The sequence below is a fragment of the Macadamia integrifolia genome, chromosome 10 (genome assembly GCF_013358625.1).
Source record: "Macadamia integrifolia cultivar HAES 741 chromosome 10, SCU_Mint_v3, whole genome shotgun sequence".
Taxonomy (NCBI): Eukaryota; Viridiplantae; Streptophyta; class Magnoliopsida; order Proteales; family Proteaceae; genus Macadamia; species Macadamia integrifolia.
The window spans coordinates 30,280,526-30,300,290 of record NC_056566.1 but is presented as its reverse complement, the minus strand read 5'-3'; the positions used below and the strand labels follow the sequence as shown (position 1 = coordinate 30,300,290).

At 36.9% G+C, this 19,765-nt stretch overlaps 1 protein-coding gene across 1 annotated transcript; it reads left to right on the top strand.

Annotated features, from left to right (window-relative positions):
- Positions 1–16,115: 16,115 nt before the first annotated feature.
- LOC122090690 (BTB/POZ domain-containing protein At1g63850-like) lies at positions 16,116–18,921 on the top strand. The gene is made up of 2 exons (XM_042660359.1): positions 16,116–17,632; positions 17,715–18,921. The coding sequence occupies exons 1-2, from the start codon at positions 16,535–16,537 to the stop codon at positions 18,654–18,656; spliced, it is 2,040 nt and encodes a 679-aa protein (XP_042516293.1). The 5' UTR covers positions 16,116–16,534; the 3' UTR covers positions 18,657–18,921.
- Positions 18,922–19,765: the final 844 nt, after the last annotated feature.

Here is a 19,765-nt window from a genome sequence, read left to right as displayed (position 1 = left end):
AAAAAAAAAAAAAAAAAAAAAAAAAAAAAAAAAAAAAAACTGAAAAAACGAGATTGGACGGAACTCAAAAATGGAGTTCTGTCTTCCCAGTTTCGTTCCATTTTACAAAAAAAATAAATAAAAAAAAAATTCCTGATAAAAATCTGAAATTTTGAAACACCATTTTTTCGTTTAAAAACTGCGTTTTGACACAAAAACTGAAATTTTCGTTTTTGACACGAAACGGCGTTTCTGGAATAGAAACGATACCAAACGGGCCTTATATTATGTGATTTGGGTCTCAGATATTGTATTGTTTTGTTTTTCCTTTTAAATTCGTTAGTGAAGACACTTTCATTTTATTGTAGACGTAAGTATCATGTTGAACCACATATATCCTTGCGTAGTAGTTGTTTGATTACTCTTTCTTTCGTTTCATTTTATTTTCTACATTGTAAATAGGTTTTGAATCAAGTCTCAACTTCCAATGTAGTCTTTTTTTTTTTTTTTTGTGAAACTTCTAATGTAGTCCTCCACCTTAAACAAGAGCTTGCTATCATTATATATAGATTTTGATGGATCAACATGGCATGGTTCAAATTGTGGATGTAATTTGATAAATTTATTGAATTTATACGGGTAATTCCAAGGAACATTGCTTAATGATCTTAAAGGATTTTAATTAATAGGACGTCAATGTAGATATATATCGGATAATATTCCATAAGAAGACCTCTTTAAGATTCCAAATAACAAATGATGCTTCTAACCATAGAAAATACTAAGTTGGGCTCCTTCACTATTAAACAGATTTTCTCTAATGGATTTCTTTCTTTCCACGTTCATATCTTTTGTGTCTTGCGTGCCCTCCCTAATCCACCATGGTTGGGTTTCTATTTAAAATTCTTCAATTCTAAAGGATTTTTTACTTAGAATTCAAACTAAATTTGTAAATCTTTCTTGCACTTTTAGTGGGTCAAATCTCAAAACCTAGAATTTAACTTGATCAGAAAATCTTTCTTGCATTTTTAGTGGATCAAATCTTAAAGCCTAGAATTCATCTTAACCTGGAAATATTTATTGCACTTATAGTCATCAAATCTCAAAACCTAACTCAAAACTGTCCATTTGGAGAGAGAGAGAGAGAGCCAATTAGAAATTCTAGCGAGGACCTTTCATAGTAAAGTCCAATCTTGTTTCTGTTTTTTTTTTTTTTGGTGAAACAATCTTGTTTCTTTATTCTATTAACTTTTACTTTTTCTTTTGATAATACATTATCTTATACCATAGTACTGGAAAGTAATCTTAATATTAAAGCTGAACTTTAGTGCCTTCATTCCATATAAAATAAAATAAAAACTTTAGTGCCTTCTTTAATATTTTGGAGGTTTTTAATTTTAAATAAGTTTCAAATAATTAACCTAATTCAATAATAATTTTGAGGGGAATTTACTATCATTCCCCTACAATTGGCCTATATTTACTAAAACTCCCGTACCTTTTACATTTTTACTAATACTCCCCTACTATATTTAAATGTCTATATTATCCTTCCTTTTCACTTGTACCTTATTATACTTTTTACATATTGATTGGTTTAAAATATGGTTTGAACCAAACCACTTACAAGTTGGGATATTGACATAGCTGATGTGCCTTTAAAGATATTATTTATTTATTTCGTTTCATTCAATCATTAGGGATGTTGTTTATTTATTATTATTATTTTTTTATCTCATCCATCATCACAAATTTAGCAATCTATTTTTTTATTGGTATTAGTTTTGTATCAGTCTCAGCCAATCTAAGGATTAAAAAAAAAATGTGTGGTACCCAATTCGAACATAAGATACCGATATAGATATAGATCGGATCCAAAATTATTCTTCTTTGAATTTACAATATCATTGATGATTGGATGAGACAAAACTTGTTAGGGTTTGGTTCAAAGTTCAAACTCAATCAATTTGAAAAAAAGTATAATATGTTACAAGTAAAAAGGAAAGGTAATATGGACATTTAAAAAGAGCATGGAGAAAAGATATAAAAAAAAAAAAAAAAAAAAAAACAAGGGAGTATCAGTAAAAAAATAAAAGGGAGGAAAACTTTAGTAAAAATAGGTCAAGTGTATGGAAGAGATAGTAAATTTCCCTGATTTTGAGGATTCTCTGTTAGCCAAAACCGTGAATCCCTTATAAATGACAGGGAAAATTATTTTAAGTATGTATGGTATGTTTTGACCGTTTATTTTTCTTTATTTTCCTTGTGGTTGTTCTTTTGGTGGGTCCCAAATGCCAATCAATCATCGTTGGTCACTGATTTATTATTTTTTTTTTTTTAAAGGAATGTGGTGAGATTGGTATTGGAATTGATTCTTAAAAAGGTAGTCCTTCAAGCCCATCAGTGGAAGTTCTTCGACTACAATGGTGAAGATAGAATCTCTTCATCCAAAATCTCTTGACGTTACAATTATATTTTTATTATAATGAATATCATCATTAATCCCGTCTCTTATATGTTTAGGATTTACGAAGATTCAAAATATCTTTTCACATTCTGATCAAAAGTAAAATCCCATGGATCAAGAGGTTCTCTCACCATAGGTAGATGGAAATTCAATCCTATTTTGTATTAAATCTTTGACTTGACTGTGTATTATACATCGTTGTACTTGTACATTTGGGTGGAAATGAGAATAATCAAGTATGATTGGTCTCTAGTTTGAACATTCAAACTGTTGCCAAAAAGAGAAAAGTTCCAGTGGTTACCATGGCCTACAGCATCTAGTGGGGCAAAAAGTTCCAAAATTCACATTGATAGGGAAAGAAGAGAGAATATGAGTTGAGCCATGGCGGTGGCTAGTAGTGGTGGGTAACAGAAGCTTACATTGACACAGGCATTGACATATCATGCCGGCTTTGTTGTTGCTCACCACTAGGGGGTGGCCCGTGGCAACTCATCTCTTGTACTGCCATGTTTCTCACAGCCTGGTTATTATTCCATTGTTCTCGTTTTTTCTTCACTATATCTGAAAAGTACCCCTCACTTCTTCAAAACCTCCCTGGGAAGGAGATATGAAACAACTTATGTTGCACTTAAAAAGATTGGTCATTGAAGGAAATGTTGGGGTTTGACGCAAAAACAGTTATTTTATATCGAACATAAATAACCTGATGTGAAAGACTGATAAAGATTTAAACACTTTTTAATGCCCAGTTCCAAGGGTGAATTCTACCGGAGTCCTAATAAATGTTATCAAAATTGATATCTCCGATAATGAAAAAAAATCCTTTGAGAAAGATTTTAGTTTTCATATTCTCGTTGTTATGGTAAACACCAATTAATACGAAAATAAACGAACACAGAACCATACAACACACAGAGATTTAACGAGAATCACACATCAATGTAGTGTGTTACATCCTCAGTCCAAAAAGAAGATGTTTCACTATATAAAAGAGACGTTATACCCAAACAACAGCGAGAAAGCTAACTCTGAAACCCTAACTCGGAGAACTTCTCAAATTACAATTACCTGCTCAACAAGACGATAGTACAATATATACTTTTTGAAGTCGTGGTCGATCAAGTGGACTTGAGCCTATCGACTCGAACCCTCTGCTTCCATTACAGATCTCTGAAAAAAATCTCATTATATCAGACTAGATCATTCTTGAAAACTAATCAAAAATTTGACACAAATACTAACTTATCTCACAACTGAGGTGACCTTGAGACTTGTGCCCAAATCCTCCCAGCCGTGGGGATCACTCTATGGTCCATGGACTCTATGGAGAGGATCCGGATCCAATGTTTACCCGAGTTCCAAGCAAAAGCTTTCTCTTCTTTCTTCATGTGTCTGTGATTATTATCTATTGGGACTGAATCTATAATTGGAAATAACTATGATTAGGGAGAGATTTGGGGGGTGTGGAGTGGGGAACATGGCCTCTGGCCCTCTGCCATGAGAAAGCGCCATACCATACCAAAAGTAGTGTTTGGTTCTGTGATGTGTGTTTTGTCTGTGGGGAAAAGCGTCTCTGTATACAGTAAACCGTGGCCATAAAGAATTAATGAATATAGTGGGTATTGGAAGCTTGTGATTTGTCTTTCTCTCCCACTGAAATTTAAATCCAAAAACATGTTATTCTGTTAACCCTTTCTTCTCTCCGTATTCTGTATATATAGAATGGTAGAATAGAGATATATTATACAAAATACTGGGGGTGCACCCTCTGCCAAAAGGGGCAAAATATCACGAGCAGAGACTCAACAGTATGTTGGGATTTTGTTCTCTTCATGTGGGTCAAGGCGTCAGACACTGGTTCTCACCCAACCCTTGTACCGAAAGTTGTGACATATGGGTCACAGCCATTATCTAACCTTCAACGTTAATTTTTCATTATTTTCTCATTCACTTAATCACTTGTAATTGTAGAAAATAGTACCTAAAATAATGTAGAAAACAAATGGAAATCATAAATACTAATGATGTGATAGGCACGAGCGAGATTTTATGAAGGATAGGTCATTCAATCTAGGCTCTCAAAAATTACCAAGGAAGATAAGGAATATTCAGGAGCTACTTCAAGTAGAACAAGCGACCTTGAAAGGGAAGGAAGTTACCTAAGCTTCTTGAGAGAGGGATTGTAAGACAAAACGTGATGGTTCGAAATGTTAGCGGGCTATGGAATTTTTTTGGAACATCAAAGCCAGCCTTAATAGCAAGGCATATTTGTCTTAGTGAGTTTTGTAATTGTAGATTTAAATTGGGAGAAACTAAGCATGGGAGATTTTGACTTTTCTATTGCTTTTTGCTTGTTTCCTCATTTGTAAATGGCAATGTCAAATGTGGAGGGTTGAAGTACACGATGAGTTTGTATTTGAGCCATCTCAATATGCTTAGACGTTAACTCTATAATATTTTTATTTTTTAACTTTATTTTGCTGACCATTATATATATATATATATATATAGTCTATAATGAGATGAAAAGTTTGATTATAGATTAAGAACCCTTACTACAAATTTATAACAATGAAATCTTATACAAATAATTTACAAAAATACTTAGGCTGCGTTTGGTAGTCATTCAATTCCAGAAATGACATTTTGAATCAAAAACAGAATTTTCAATTTCTGTGCCAAAATGCCCATTTTAAAACAAAAAAATTGTATTTGGTGAACCTGTTTCAGGAACAATTACTCTACTTGTTCCCTTTTTTGGTATTTGGAAGGAAACCAAAATGACAAAACAATATTTTTTCGTTTCAACATAGCTTTTTCTTTTCCCTTTTTATTCCAAAAATATCAAAAAACACCAAGTTAGACACCAACCGATTTATTCCATTTAAAACGTCAGGAACATTTTTCTGAATAACTCCCAAACACAACCTCAATAATATTTTTTACGATTCTTTAGAATCACAAGACATTGTCCCCCCTTAGTATCCTACCACACTCAAAAATGCATAGTTTCAAAGACCCATCTCGGGTTACTGGAAACTAAGAAAAAACTCATCTCAGCTATGTTTCACCCACGAACAGATTCTTTCAGACCAGGCAAATAAAGAAAGAGAAACATGGCAATTCAAAGATAAGTGCAGAACGACCACAGAGAGAGAGAGAGAAGGAAGGGACAAAACTGTGTTCGTTGGGGGATGCGAGGCTGGCAACCGACCACGCAGCATGGGGGCCCGTGATGAAGATTGATGAGAGCAGAGTGGACGCTTGTGGACCGAAGTCGGTGGGGGGTGGTGTGCAAAAGGCCAATGGACTTTCCACATTGAGTATTGAGAGTATCACACAATGGAAGACCTGGCTGCCACGCTTCTTTGGGCTCTGTCTTGCCCGCCCCAGACATGGAGGACCCACCACCCGCCATGAATCGGGCTTCCTCCCATTTCGATGGTTCCCACCATTTGAGACTTTGGACATAGACTTTAGGTCACCATGTCTCCAACAGCCAATATAGTCTTCTTGCATGCCACTCTCTTTCTTTCTCTCAAATTCTTTTCAATCATGGACTCACCTTATTTCTCTCTCTCTCTCTCTCTCTCTCTCTAAAAATCCTTCTCAATCATGGAATCACAGAATCACAGAATCACAGAGCAAAATTTTCTTCCTCTCTCTTCTAACCCTTAAGAGGACAAAATTCCCATCCTTCCATTCCCTATTTTTTACTTTTCTTCGAGGGATTATATATATATATATATATATATTGGTAAAATTCTTGAAGGGATTAGCTCCCTATATATATGCTTTCGTGACAACACATTTCTTTTTTTTCTTTTAACCACAAATGCTTGTTCGAACATTTTTCATGATAACATGGAAGGACATTTGTGGAAAAAAAAAAACATATATCATCACAAAATCATATATAAAGGCTTACAGGAGCTGACCCATGCTCCATTTTTGTGTATGCTTTGATGAACATGAAGCCAGGCTGTCATTATAGATCAAAGAAATATTATTGCTTAATACCCTTTAGTGGCATAGGGTTATAGAGTTGTTCCTTCACCATGAGATATGGCTCCCGTTTTTTCAGAAATGTGTTTTTTTTGTTTTCCTGCGTTTGGAGATGGAAAAACATCCCAATATCCTTTTGATTTTCCTATTTTGTTTCACTTGTTTTTGAAAACAAAAATAGAAATTTATGTCTATTTATGTCTATTTCTGTGTCTAGAAACAAGAATGGAGAAACAAATCAGACTTGTTCTTCTACTTCTAAAAACAAATGGGAGGAACAAAAATTTTGAAAAACCCTATACTTTACTCGATCTATCCCAACCCCAACCTATTCTTGAAACTTCTCGCTATCCAGATACAGCGATTCTAATATGGTTGTGCGAAACTCACAGTTTCAGATTGCTTTTATCCTTCTAAAGCTCATCTCCATAAGCATACCAACAACTCCAATGTCATGTCTTCACTCATGAGTTATATACCTATAACGTCGTGCCTTCACTCGTGTATTGGACCAGATTATACTGTTGAAAACGTTTTGGGAAACTAAATAATCAAACGCTTTTTTATTATTTTGAAAATCATTTCTTAACACAGAATCAGAAAAAACCATATCTACTATTTCTAGACATAAAAACAAGAAAGAAAACAAACGGTCCCATAGTGTTACATATTGGGCTAAGGTTAACATGTTCAAAGGAGAAATTTGAAGAACAAGAGACCAGTTGTCAGGTTGCCAGCTCAGTTACACATGTTATTAACTCTCTTTTTTTTTCTACTTTACTTCTCATTCTCCATTCATTATGGAACTTTCCCTATTAGTTTAAAAAAATGATAAATTAATTTTAAAAAATGAAGATGGATGACTGGAGTTGTCAGCAGTTAGTTGAGGATCAAGAGGCAACTTCTGATCAAAACTTGGAACTAAACATTAATTAATTTACTTAATCAAGGTTATAATTAATTGGCAGCTTGCACCTTATACTAATTGTCATTGCAAGCAATTGCTCTCATTTGCAGGATGGGAGCTGATGTGGCCCACGTGGGTTCTCTGGTTTTGCTCTTATGCATGCACTGTTTTAGCAAGTGGGGGGTGTGAAGAATAAAAAATGAAGAACAAATCAATTCTTTCTCAGTCATTATCAATATGAGTTAGGGATGTGGGTGAAATAACTAGCGAAGGGAATTAGGTTAGCCATGATCATCTAAGCGTATGGTTCATATTGGGAATAATTTCACATCGTCCAACTTTGGGACCTTAAATGTCTTTATATACAAGTTAGGTCATCTCCACCTGATAGTTTAAGCTTTTAAGATAGATATTTAAATATGATTTAATTTCAGAGCATCAAATAGCTAATTAATAGTATATCTGTGTACAAACAACTAAAAAACTATACATAACACATGTCAATTTGCAAGGATGTCTTATCATAACTTAGTAACAATATATCGGTTCTCTTTCTCTTAAAAATGTTGATTTTTCTCTTAAAGTTGATTTCCTATGGCTAAACGGAAGTCACTACTAAAAGCATGGAAAAGACTAGCTTGAAGAGTTTTCATGTCAGTTTATGGAAAGGCAAATTATGAATGTGTTCCATTATTGGAACCGTTGCGTTGCATGCGAAATTAAAGGGAATGAAAATAAAATTTTCAAACCCAAAATATAACCTTTTACATTCATTACCCACATAATTATATTACTAACACTAAAATCATTCCATATTACATTATAAAATTTAATTTGCTTTGCTTTTCATCTAAATCTTTTGAATTTAAAATGTGAAATAAAAGTTATATCTAAAAAAACATCATTACTTCTTTTTTGGGTTGAAGATTTACCAAATATGGTAATACATTTATGTAGTTTATACAATTATGTTAGGTAATGATTATCAAAATTTTCATTTTAAATTTAAAAAATTTCCCTTCGCTTCTCTTCAATTTCCCTTCCAACCAAATGAAACAATGAAGAAATAATTAAAATGCAAACTCTTGACTATTACATGTGAGAACTCAGAAAATGGTCTATTGTCTTAAGTCTAAGGGTGTTAATCGATTCGGTTTTAGTTCAAATGATTCGGTTCAATTCGGTTCACATATATTTTGGTTGAAACCAAAACTGCACCATTTACTAAACGGTTGCACTTTCTAAAACCACAATCATTTAGCAAACAATTTCGATTTCCAAGGTTTTTAAACGGTTTTGATTTCACGGTTTTAAATGGTTTCGGTTTCGATTTATTCCATGCGGTTTCTAAACGGTTAACAATTGATTTGCTAGTTTATTCGCATGTTTACTAAAATTTGCTTTTGGTGTTACACGATTCAATCTTGAGAATGTGAAATGCAAACCATTATGTTTTATTAAAACAACCAAACAACTAAACAAAAGAAAATATCTTGATAGAAAATAGTTTCAAGCGCATCTAACAAGTCAGTAAATAATGCTTGCAACAGGGATTTTCTTCTTCTCCTCCCCCCCCCCAAAAAAATAATGTGTTATAATATTATAAAATATATATTTAATATGCCATGGTATAAGCAAAAATTGTATTTTTATCAATATACACTCTACTTAGTGCGTTGGATTAATTTAATCGACATTCAAAACAATGAGTAAGCTACCTTTAGAATTATTTGTAGGCTTGCAGCACTCAATCTATGAATGAAATGAGATACTAATGATTTTTTGCAACCACCTTATTTAATCTTTAAATGGGTTAATAGGATCGGTGTTGACAGTTTAAACAGTTCAATTTTCACGGTTTCAATTCAGTTTGAAACCAACGGATTAAATGGCCCAGTTCGGTTTCAACCCATTTAGCTAATTGACCTGAAACTTAAAACCATAACTGAACCATTTACTAAACGATTTTATGATTTTGGTGTAAAAACTTGAATTGCTTTCGATAAATGATTTCAGTTTCAAATTCACATCCTTTAGTTTTAACTGAAATTTTCTTCACATAAGGGTTTTTAACCTGTTAATCGTTCAAAATTACTACTCCACCAGTGATATTCCCATACCCAGTTTTCTACATACAGGGAATCCCATCTGCTTCAATTTTCTTTTCCTTTTTTTCATGAGCAACAACACCTACGCCCTACGGGTTGTTTTCTGTGCATAGCCTTTGTTTAACCGTCCACCTCTCTCTCTCTCAGATAGAGATAGAGAGGCAGTACTGTGTCCGCATATGCTGTCTGCTTGAAGTCATATTACTTCTAATATTTTATCATAATCTTCCCCCACCCCCACAACCACAGAATCTTTATGTCTAAAATTACGTTATCTTCTCTTGAAAGTGGCCACTGTGGGTTGTACTCGGTTTTTGAATGTTGATTTAGATTTTTTCGTTAACCTGTCTTCATCAATCCTTTGTTCTAACTATCTCTATTACGACATTTATTTAACATACTAACCTTCCCTCTCAAATCTAATCTACTCTTAATCCAGACTCCCATGTACTGTCCCATCTATACCTTAAACTTCAAAGAAAATACTAATAAGGCCCTTCAAAGGTGTTTATCTTGTCAGTTAGGTTTGGGACATACAATCTTTCATTTTTTTTTTGCCTTTGTAATAACAAATGTAAATCAATCAAGGACACTGAAATGGGTTTTTGAAATTCATTTTTTTGGAGGATTTTTTTTGCATTATAAATTTTTTCCAATGAGACTTGATAAATTTGTCCTATTGGGTCTTTGCACACCCAAAAACAATTAACAAGGGCTAGTTGATCAAATAACTTATCTTTGTGGTAGCCTTTAAAATTATTTTCAATCATTTCCCTTCTTTTTGGCTCCCCTTTGTTCCTTTAAGGCAACCATTAATAAGGGTCTAGTTCATACCCTTTAAATAAAGCTATGACTTTTCTTTTGTCCATCTCCCAAAATGTGAGGGGGAGAAAGAAAGAAAAGATCAAAAGAAAGGCCATACCTATCATGTTTATTTTATGGATTTGATTTGATATACTAGACTTCCCTTGCACTCTAAAATAGAAGGGAAAGTTTGTTTTGGTGGTGGGGACTTGGGGAATGGATCCAAGTTGATAGCAAAGGCTTTTCCACATCTCATGATGTGTGGGTGGGTGGAAGGGTGAATGGGTTTGATTTCCATGTCCACATTTGTGATGAGATGATAAAGACATTAACCGACAATGGGTAAAGTGCAGTGGGACATGAAGCCATATGGGGATGTTGGGTCTTCTTTTGTAGTTTGTATCGAACACTTTCTCTTATGTAAAATGTGATTTGTAATGTATCTAATTCAATCTATCTATACTTCCACAATGTGACAAGATAGGAGCCTTTCTTTTTTGCTTGGTTCTTGACCTTCAACTAGTTGAAATTCTGACTTCTTCTATTTCACTTGACTAGTTATTCACATTAATGATATTGTCTGGTTCATCAATGTTCCTCGCCTTTTCCTTCTCATCATTCTACTATTAACAGTCTCTTTTAGGAGTTAAATAAAGTAGGATACTAAGAGCTAGAGATCCAAGTTTGGCCCTGTATGCCCAAGCATTTTTCAGCCCATGAACTGAGCTAGGGTTGACGTGTATATATATAAATATAGATAATGTTATCATACATTCAGTCAAAAAAATAGAGGTTACTAGGATTAATTCAGCCCAGCCCCGCCCAATGAAGCTTAATCAAGCCAGTTTGGGTTGGATTGGATTGGGTTGAGCTTGGTAGGGGTGGGCTGGCCTAGGCTGCGATATCCCAGCCCAGCCTAGGGCTAGGATGGGGCTAAGTTGAGCTAATTGAATAAAAAAATATTCACTTTTAGAACAGTTTTTTCCTTCAATGATGGTTAAAAGAAAATCTATTCAAAAGATCAAACCCTCAAATTCGGTATTTTGGACCTTTGTCAATAGAGGGGAAGAGTAAATAATGAAACTTATTGTTCCAGAAGTCCAAAGTATAACATCAAATCACCCTAAATGAAGATTCTTTCTTCACTTGGATGAAACTTTATTCGTTTGTTTTCATGTAAAGAGGTATTAAAAAACAAGTTCCTGTAAAATAATATTTTTTTATTTTTATTTCAATATAAGATGCAGAAAAATGCATTGAAAAATAAAATTGTAAAAGAAAATCATTGATATGAAATTTTTTACAACTAAGTAAACAAAGGTTTAAAAGAAAATAGAGCTTTGGAGTTTCTTAGCACTCCCTTCCCCTTTTTACATTTTAGGGATTGGAATTGCTTGAAAAAATATCTCTACTTTTAATTATATTTTTTGGAAAGTACGAGGGAATGGCTATCCATCCCATTTAGTGGATTCCTTCAAAACTCCTGGTGGGCTTGCTTCCAACTTGTCCTATGGGTTGGGTTTGACCCAAGGTGAGGTATGTTGGATCTCGCTACCAGGCCCACTGTATATATAGTCAACAAACTGAACATCTACATGGTTTGGAGGTCAGAGGTGAAGAGGGACACCAATGGGATGCAAATGTAGCAATACGAAAAGAGAAAAAGATTTAGGTTAAGGCAGAAACAAAATTGTATCTGTCAATCATGTTTGAGTAACGTGAATAACATAAGATCAAACCCTCGGCCCATGAGAAAGCCTACAAACAAAAGCCCAGGAGTTGAGGTGCATTTTTCTTCTTGATTCCTGACTATGTTGCTATATGGGCTTTAGCCCTTGAATCAACCCAACAATTGATCAAGCAAGATTGCTTTGTGGGCTCTGGGCTCTGATCCTGGGTCAGCCCAAGCAAGATTGCATCAAGCCTCTCTCTCTCTCTCTCTCTCTCTCTCTCTCTCTCTCTCTCTCTCTCTCTCTCTCTCTCTCTCTCTTAACTCAGACGTTCGATGGTTAGAAGGAGCTTTGAAATAGTCCAAAGGCATTTCGAACTGTTGTAAACGGATCGGATATGGATCGAATGTGTTCGGATCCAGATATTTTATGATCGGATATGGATATCCCTAAATGAATACAAATGCTAATTGAATTTGGATTTTCAACTATCCGTTTACTCTTTGACTTGTGTAATCCTGACCTTCCTCCCCCAATGAATGTAATTTGCTCTTAATCCATCTTTCTAGGTTGTTTTAACTCTTTTCCTCGGTCCCTAGATCCTATTTAAACTTCAAGTACCCTCAAAATCATTAATTGATTATTTAATCGGATTGGCTAATTATTTTTTTGGATAATTCGGATTTTAATCTGGATACCCTTATTCGGATATAGATACCCCTAAACAAATACGAATGTGAATTCGAATTCGAATTTCGACGATCCATTTATTTCCCTGTTTCGAACTCCGTAAATAAGAGGCAAAGAGAATAGTACACCCCAGTGGCTAAATCATATTCATCAAACATAGCTAAGTAGCATAATATTGGGATATTGTTTACACTTTACACACCAAACACAATTCCATGAAGTATAGAGGGGGGCACTTTTGCATTTTTCTTTCTTGACCAAAGTTATTTTTTTCCCACTTCTTCTATAGGCTTCGTCTTGTTGCAAGAAAAATTAAAGGGAAGAGAAGTGAAAAAATTGGAAACTTTGGTAATCATTATCAAACTTAAGTAACATGATTGTATACACTACTTAAATTCCTTATCATATTTAGTAATGATATTTTAGATGTAACTATTATTTTAATTTTCAAATCTAAGGGATCTAGATGCAAAGTAAAGTGGATTTTTAAAATCAAATATGGAATTATTTGGAAAATGGTAATACATTCATTTGGGACAAGTAATGATTGCAAAAGATTTCTTTTTAGGTTTAAAATTTTCATTTCCCTTTAAGTTTTCATTGCAACCAAACGGGTTGCAAGTTTAACCTAACAATCCTAAGCCCGATCGAAGCCCACCTTGAGCCCAGAAGGATGACTTGGGATGTCCAGTTTGGGATGTCCAATTTTATTCATGTTCATCATATTCTCTACTCATTCTCTTAATTTTCAATGTGGGAGCACTCATGGGCCTTGCTCGCTTGAGAGATTGTCCCATGGCTAATCAATGGATCAACTCCTCTCAATTTGCACTGGTAATATTATGGTCTTTGGGCTCTTGAACTTTTTTTACGGTAAGATGGGCCCTTGAACTTGCAAAAGAAATAATGTGGGACAACAAAAATAACTATTGCTCCAAAGGAGAAGAAAGGACTAACGGAATAGACTAACTTCTAATCCTACAATCAAAATTTAAGATAAGAAAAGGGAACGAGAGCCTATAAATAAGAGGGAGAAATGGTGAATATTTTCAAAGTTGATTATTTAACATAAAGGGATGTCTTGGTTGGCAATGACCAACACTTCACAATTGAAAAGTCACGCGTTCAATGATACCCTAAGGCCGGCAAGGTCGAGTCAAGGCTGAAATATATCAACCTAACATAGAACCGGATTGGTTTGGCCTAGGTTTTAGATAATGTGGCCCAATCCAACCCAACTCAACCCAATCCACCCTACCCCTAGTTATCCCAATATTAAGATACTAGTTTTTTTTTTTTGGATAGGTATCCCTCTCCCTTTCTCTTTACCAGTGGAATTTACTGTAGCTTTATAATTACAGAGAGGATGGGAGTTTTTTGCTGCACTAATCCTTAAAATAAAAAAAGAAAAAATCAATAGAATCACAAAGGATGGGCCCAGGCTTGGTGGTTGACTAGTGAATAGGATTCTATCCTCTGGTCAATCTACAAGTCCACGAGGTGAAGACAGGAGAGTACACAAGGCACTCCCTAGTCCCTTCCCCTCTCTCATTTAGCTGTAGTTCGCATTGGGCGGTTAAATAGATAGGATAGGCTGGAAAAAAAAAAAGGAGCTAATCATCATTACACTCTTATTCCCTATGGCCAACTGACAGTATTAATGTCATGGTGAAGAGAAACCTAGTCCCTAGAATTATTCAAGGATTTGTGTGTTTTTCGCTTTTCTACAATCAGATTTAAGGCCCTAAGGCCCTATCATCTCATAAATTTGTTGGCAGGGTTTGAGGAGAGGGGTGGAGAGAAAATTTGGATTCATGATCTTTCACAGCCAGAGCAAGAATCTCACCTCTGAACCTCTTCTTATTTGTATTCAAAAATATTAGTTTTATAGTAATTTTCAATTATTTGTTTATTTACCACATTTCAAACCATCCAAACTGGACATCAGATTGTCAAATTTAAGTCTCATTCCTTAAGAAATATTGATACATAATGTGTTGGTAGTTTGGGGATATAAATGGATTGGGTTCAGATCAAGTTAAAGTCCATCTGAACTTATAGTTCAATATAAATCTGTTGGATCTGAATTCTTGATCAATCCTGCATTGTGGATGTTCACCATTTTGTTAATTGGATGATAAGACATTTCTCAGTATGTTCTCAAATTGTGTGCTTCGGCAACCTCAAACCCTCGAATCAGCCTCTCTGAAATACTTAGAATCAGGATCAGTCATGGTCGATTCCAGTCCTAATGTCTAAGAAGGAAGAAGCATAAAAAATTACTACCACCCATCAGATGACTACTTTCATGCCATGCGCACCAATCAATATCGTAGAGTGTCTCCTAAGTTTTGCATATCTGACCTTGAAAAATAATATGAAAAGTTGCATAATAGGGTTCGTTAACGGCTTTAATAATGCAGGCTTGGGAGCTGTGAGCCTGTGATTGTCTTGTTTAGTTGGGGGTCAAGATATGCTGTAAAGTTGCATCTCCAAGCAATATTTTTTTCCTCAGGGAAGATGGCTTTAAGAGAAAATAAATAAAAAAAAGATTGAAAAAGAGACTGCACATGGTAGATGGTGTACCCCAGAGGTATAAACAAAGTGAAAGAAGCAATCAAGCATTAGAAACTGAGACATAAAGAAATTTCATAACTTATCCCACTAAAGATATACCCCAACTAATCCTCTTTCTTGCTTTTCTTTTCTTTTCTTACCGGTTAGTAATGTATTATGAGACTTGGGACATAATTAATATAAGGTTTTGAGTATTTTGGTCCCTTCTGCCTTCCATTGGCCACTGATCTTATGGTGGCAACTTCTTGTGCCTGGGATGAACCAGCCCTACCAGAGCCAGCCTATGAATGTTGTTCCTCTGCCAATGGAAGCACTCATTTTTACTTAGAAAGAAATCTTAGGTTTGTCGTTTTAGAGAGAGAGAGAGAGAGAGAGAGAGAGAGAGAGAGAGAGAAAGTGATAAACTCTTTTCTTGTTTGCATAGCTTGATGGGGCAATAGGAACACTTACCATTATTTATCCTGTGCTGGGACTGGAAATGACCCAAACAGGTTCTTTTTTTGGTGTTCCCAAGAAAAACTGGTTCCCATTGGCGCCAATCTTCAACCAACCAGAGGTCGGACCAACACAGTCAATAAAAGAATGGCAGGCATGTTAATCAGTTGGTTCGGTCCAGTTTCAATTTAGCCAGTAATGGGTCAAACCAAACTATTAAGTTGACGTTTGGTTTCAATTGGTTTCAATCGATATTGATCCTTTGGTCAGTTCAATTAATTCGATTTCTACCAGTTTCATAACAAACCAGACCAGAGCCAGCCCGATTAAGACATTTTGTTGGTCCAACCAGTTCAGGTTGAACCTTGACACCCCTAATAGAATCCCAATGACAAGGACTCTTCAAGTTTAAAGACTATAAAGACACCACAGGTCCACAGCGTGCGAGATAAAAGTGTTTCAATGTGTTTTTGGGTGCTTCTCTGGCTTTGAAACTACCAAACATTGGCCCAGATTTTTCTTTTCTTCTTTCCCTCCTTTCCTCTTCCACAGAGAGCCAGAAACTGATTACATAGTCTCTCTCTCTCTCCACCTACTTTACGTGATAGAGCGCAAATGCATTTAAATCTACCTTCATTGGATTTCTACTTATAGCATCTATTCATCTCCTTCGTTTCTCTCCATTAATTCTCTGGTTTTTCTTTTTATGGTCCATTAATTCTCCGCTTTGTTGGAGTTTTTCTTAGCCCATCTTCTTCACTCTTTCCTTTTTTAATTGGACTTCACCTTATCTCAGTACAAAAACCCAAGTGAAGTAGTTAACAGATCTCTCTCTCTCTCTCTCTTCCCCACTCCGTGCGGTGTGGTGACTGGTGAGGGGGTGACCTGTGCGATGCGCGATGCCCTAAAGGACAAGAAACAGCGACTCATGGCAGCAGGTGCTCATCTCAAAACCCAGATCCAACCCACCAAATCCAAAAGACGCAAGCGTCGCGAAACCACCATCTCCGCCGCCGCCCCTAACTCCCCGGACCACTCCTCCTCCTCTGCCAGAGATCTCACTCTCCACCTCCGTAAACGTGACCCTCCCAGTGCTCCCACCATCGTCGCCCTTGACAACTCTTGGTGTTGCGCTGCTTCCAAACCCAACGCCTCCTCCTCTGTTCCTCCTCCACCATCAACTCAGCATCGCCGTACAATTGCGACCACCGCTGCTACTACTCCCACACTCCCTCCTCCAGATCGGATATCTGAACCGTTTCCTGTCACCATTACCGTTAACTCGACGTCCTCTACCTCGCAATCGCTGTCGGAGTCATCAGGAGCAGCTTTCAAGCTTGGCTTTTCTCCTGGTACTGGTTCACCCGTTATGATGGATTCCTCCATTGCCGCCGCCAGCGTTTGCAATGGTGGAAATAATTTCGGTTCTTTCCCTTCCAGTTACAGTAAATTCAATTCCGCCCTAAACGCCGGCCTCTTAAATCCCATGTCGCCTCCCCCGCCACCACTCGATAAGAGCCGATCGAGTCCGACGCTCTTTGAAATGATGGCCAGCGAACCCGATTGTCACCCCAGGAACTCAATTCCAGTGAGTCATGCCCCTGTGCTTCCCGTTAAACCCCAAATCACTGCTCAGGATAAGCAGGCACTGCTTCAGCAGCGAGTGGCGCAGATTTTAGGAAGTTGCAGCCCGGGGAACCAATTTAATGATTCCACGACCAGCGATATTAAATTGACTCTGAGCTCCAAGGATGGGTTAACCGTCTCTATAAACGTGCATCGCCATATCCTTGTCGCCCATAGTCGGTTCTTCGCTGCGAAGCTCTCGGATCGGTGGTCTAAGCAGCAGCGATCACTGCCCCACATGATTGAAATCTCAGATTGCGAAGATATCGACATCTACATGGAGACATTGGGTTTGATGTACTGTAAGGATGTTCGGAAGAAGCTAACGAAGGAAGACGTCTCCAAAGTACTCGGCATCTTGAAGGTAAGCTAACATTCCACTGCTTAACCAGGGTTTTGGTCGGTGTTTTCTTGATATTGATTTCGTTTCGGTTGGATGGTTTTAGGTTTCGGCTGCGATTCTGTTCGATGCTGGAATTGTATCTTGTTTGGAGTACTTAGAAGCAGCTCCATGGGCGGAAGACGAAGAGGAGAAGGTGGCTTCGCTTTTGTCGCAGCTCAATCTGGAGGGGGCCGGAGCAGGGGAAGTTCTGAAAAGAGTTTCAGTGGAAGCGGCGACGGGGGCAAAAGTCGGGAACAACAACGAGGAGGTGCTTCAAAGGCTATTGCAGGTAGTTCTGGAAGGCAAAGATGAGAAGGCTAGGAGGGAGATGAAGGGTTTGGTCTCCAAAATGCTTCGAGAGAACTCATCCCAGAATGACCTGAGCAAGGAATCTCTGTACTCTGCTTCCGACGGATGTCTACAACTCCTTCGCGTGCATTTCCTGAAGGCAGCGTCATCAGACCTGCAAGACGCAGGTCAGATTGCTCGCCAAGCTGACAATCTGCACTGGATTCTGGACATCTTGATCGATCGACAGATTGCGGAGGACTTCTTGAAGACGTGGGCATCTCAGATGGATCTGTCAGAGGCGCACTCCAGGATTCCTGCGGTTCACCGGTACGAGGTGAGCAGAGTCACTGCCAGGTTCTTCGTTGGAATTGGGAAGGGACAGCTGTTGGCTTCCAAGGAGGTGAGATGCTTGTTCTTGCAGACATGGTTGGAACCATTTTACGACGATTTCGGTTGGATGAGGAGGGCTTCCAAGGGCCTCGACCGTCACCTGATCGAAGATGGTCTCAGCAACACCATCCTCACCTTGCCTTTGCCCTGGCAACAGGAGATTCTGCTGGCCTGGTTCAATCGCTTCCTCAACTCCGGTGAGAATTGCCCCAACATCCAGAGAGGGTTCGAGGTGTGGTGGAGGAGGGCTTTCTGGAAACGAAATGGCGGTCCTGAACGGCCTCCACAGATCCGAATTGCCACTCCCTCTTCCGACCACTCATGAAAGGGGGAAGGAAAGACAGCTGCATTACTGATACGACCCCGACAGCTCTTTCCTTTTCTTCTACCACTCTTCATCTTCCTTCCTGTTTCTGTTATGAAATCTTCCTAAACTGGGCCTGAGGGTTCTTCCCAGATTTTTTTGATTTGGCAGAGAGGCACACATCCTTAACTCGTTAGCAAATTCGAATTTGGGAATAATTTTGGAGGAAAGTGAAGAAATTTTTTGAAGGGAAGGGAAGAAAAAATGGATGTAATTCACTCTGCAATAGATTTTTTTTTTTTTTGGCGGGGGTGTGGTGGTGGGCTGTGGGGAAGAGGGAAGAGGGGGTTTCAAAATTTGATTATATATGAAAATACTTGGAAATGGATCGAATCACTAATTTTCTTTTATAAGAAAACGAATTAATTCAGGTAAAAGAAAAAAAATCTTGATAAGCCTAAAAAAAACTTGAGATAGAAATTTTTGGGGAGAATTTTCGGAGCAAGTGGCATAGAGATAGAGATTAGAGAAGTCCACCAGGGTAGTGATGACGTTTTATGTGAGGAAAAGAGAGAAATGCAAAAAAATGCTAATTTATCCTGTGGCTTAGGGAATTTTTTTCCAAAATTTTAATTTAGTTATTTGGTATTTTGATTTTTTAATTGAAGTTTTGTTAAAAAAAAAAAAAATCCTTTGTTAGAGAAGAAAGGGGGAAGAAAAATTGTTGATGCATTCAGTCAATTTTCTTTGTCATAAATGAACCACTCTTACACATACACAGGCTAATATGTGTATCACTAGTGATCGATATTGGTGTCGATGTCAGGAACAAAATCCTTATAGTTAGACATTAAGCATGGGAACAGAACTCCATTCTATTTCCCTTTCTCTACACTCCTTGTGATATTCAATTGTTCTCCTCTCTCTTTTATTCTTAAGAGTTAAGAATGCACTTTTTTTCTCTAATTTGAAAATCATGTTTCAAATAATGACTTAGTTTTCTTATCCCCACCCACAGTGAAGAGAGAATCTCCTAATCAACCTCATTTTTGGCTACCAGATTACAGTTACGATAATAGTAAAGAGCATTTTGGATCTTTACCTAGTAAGCGTGGAGTAATTTTGACCCT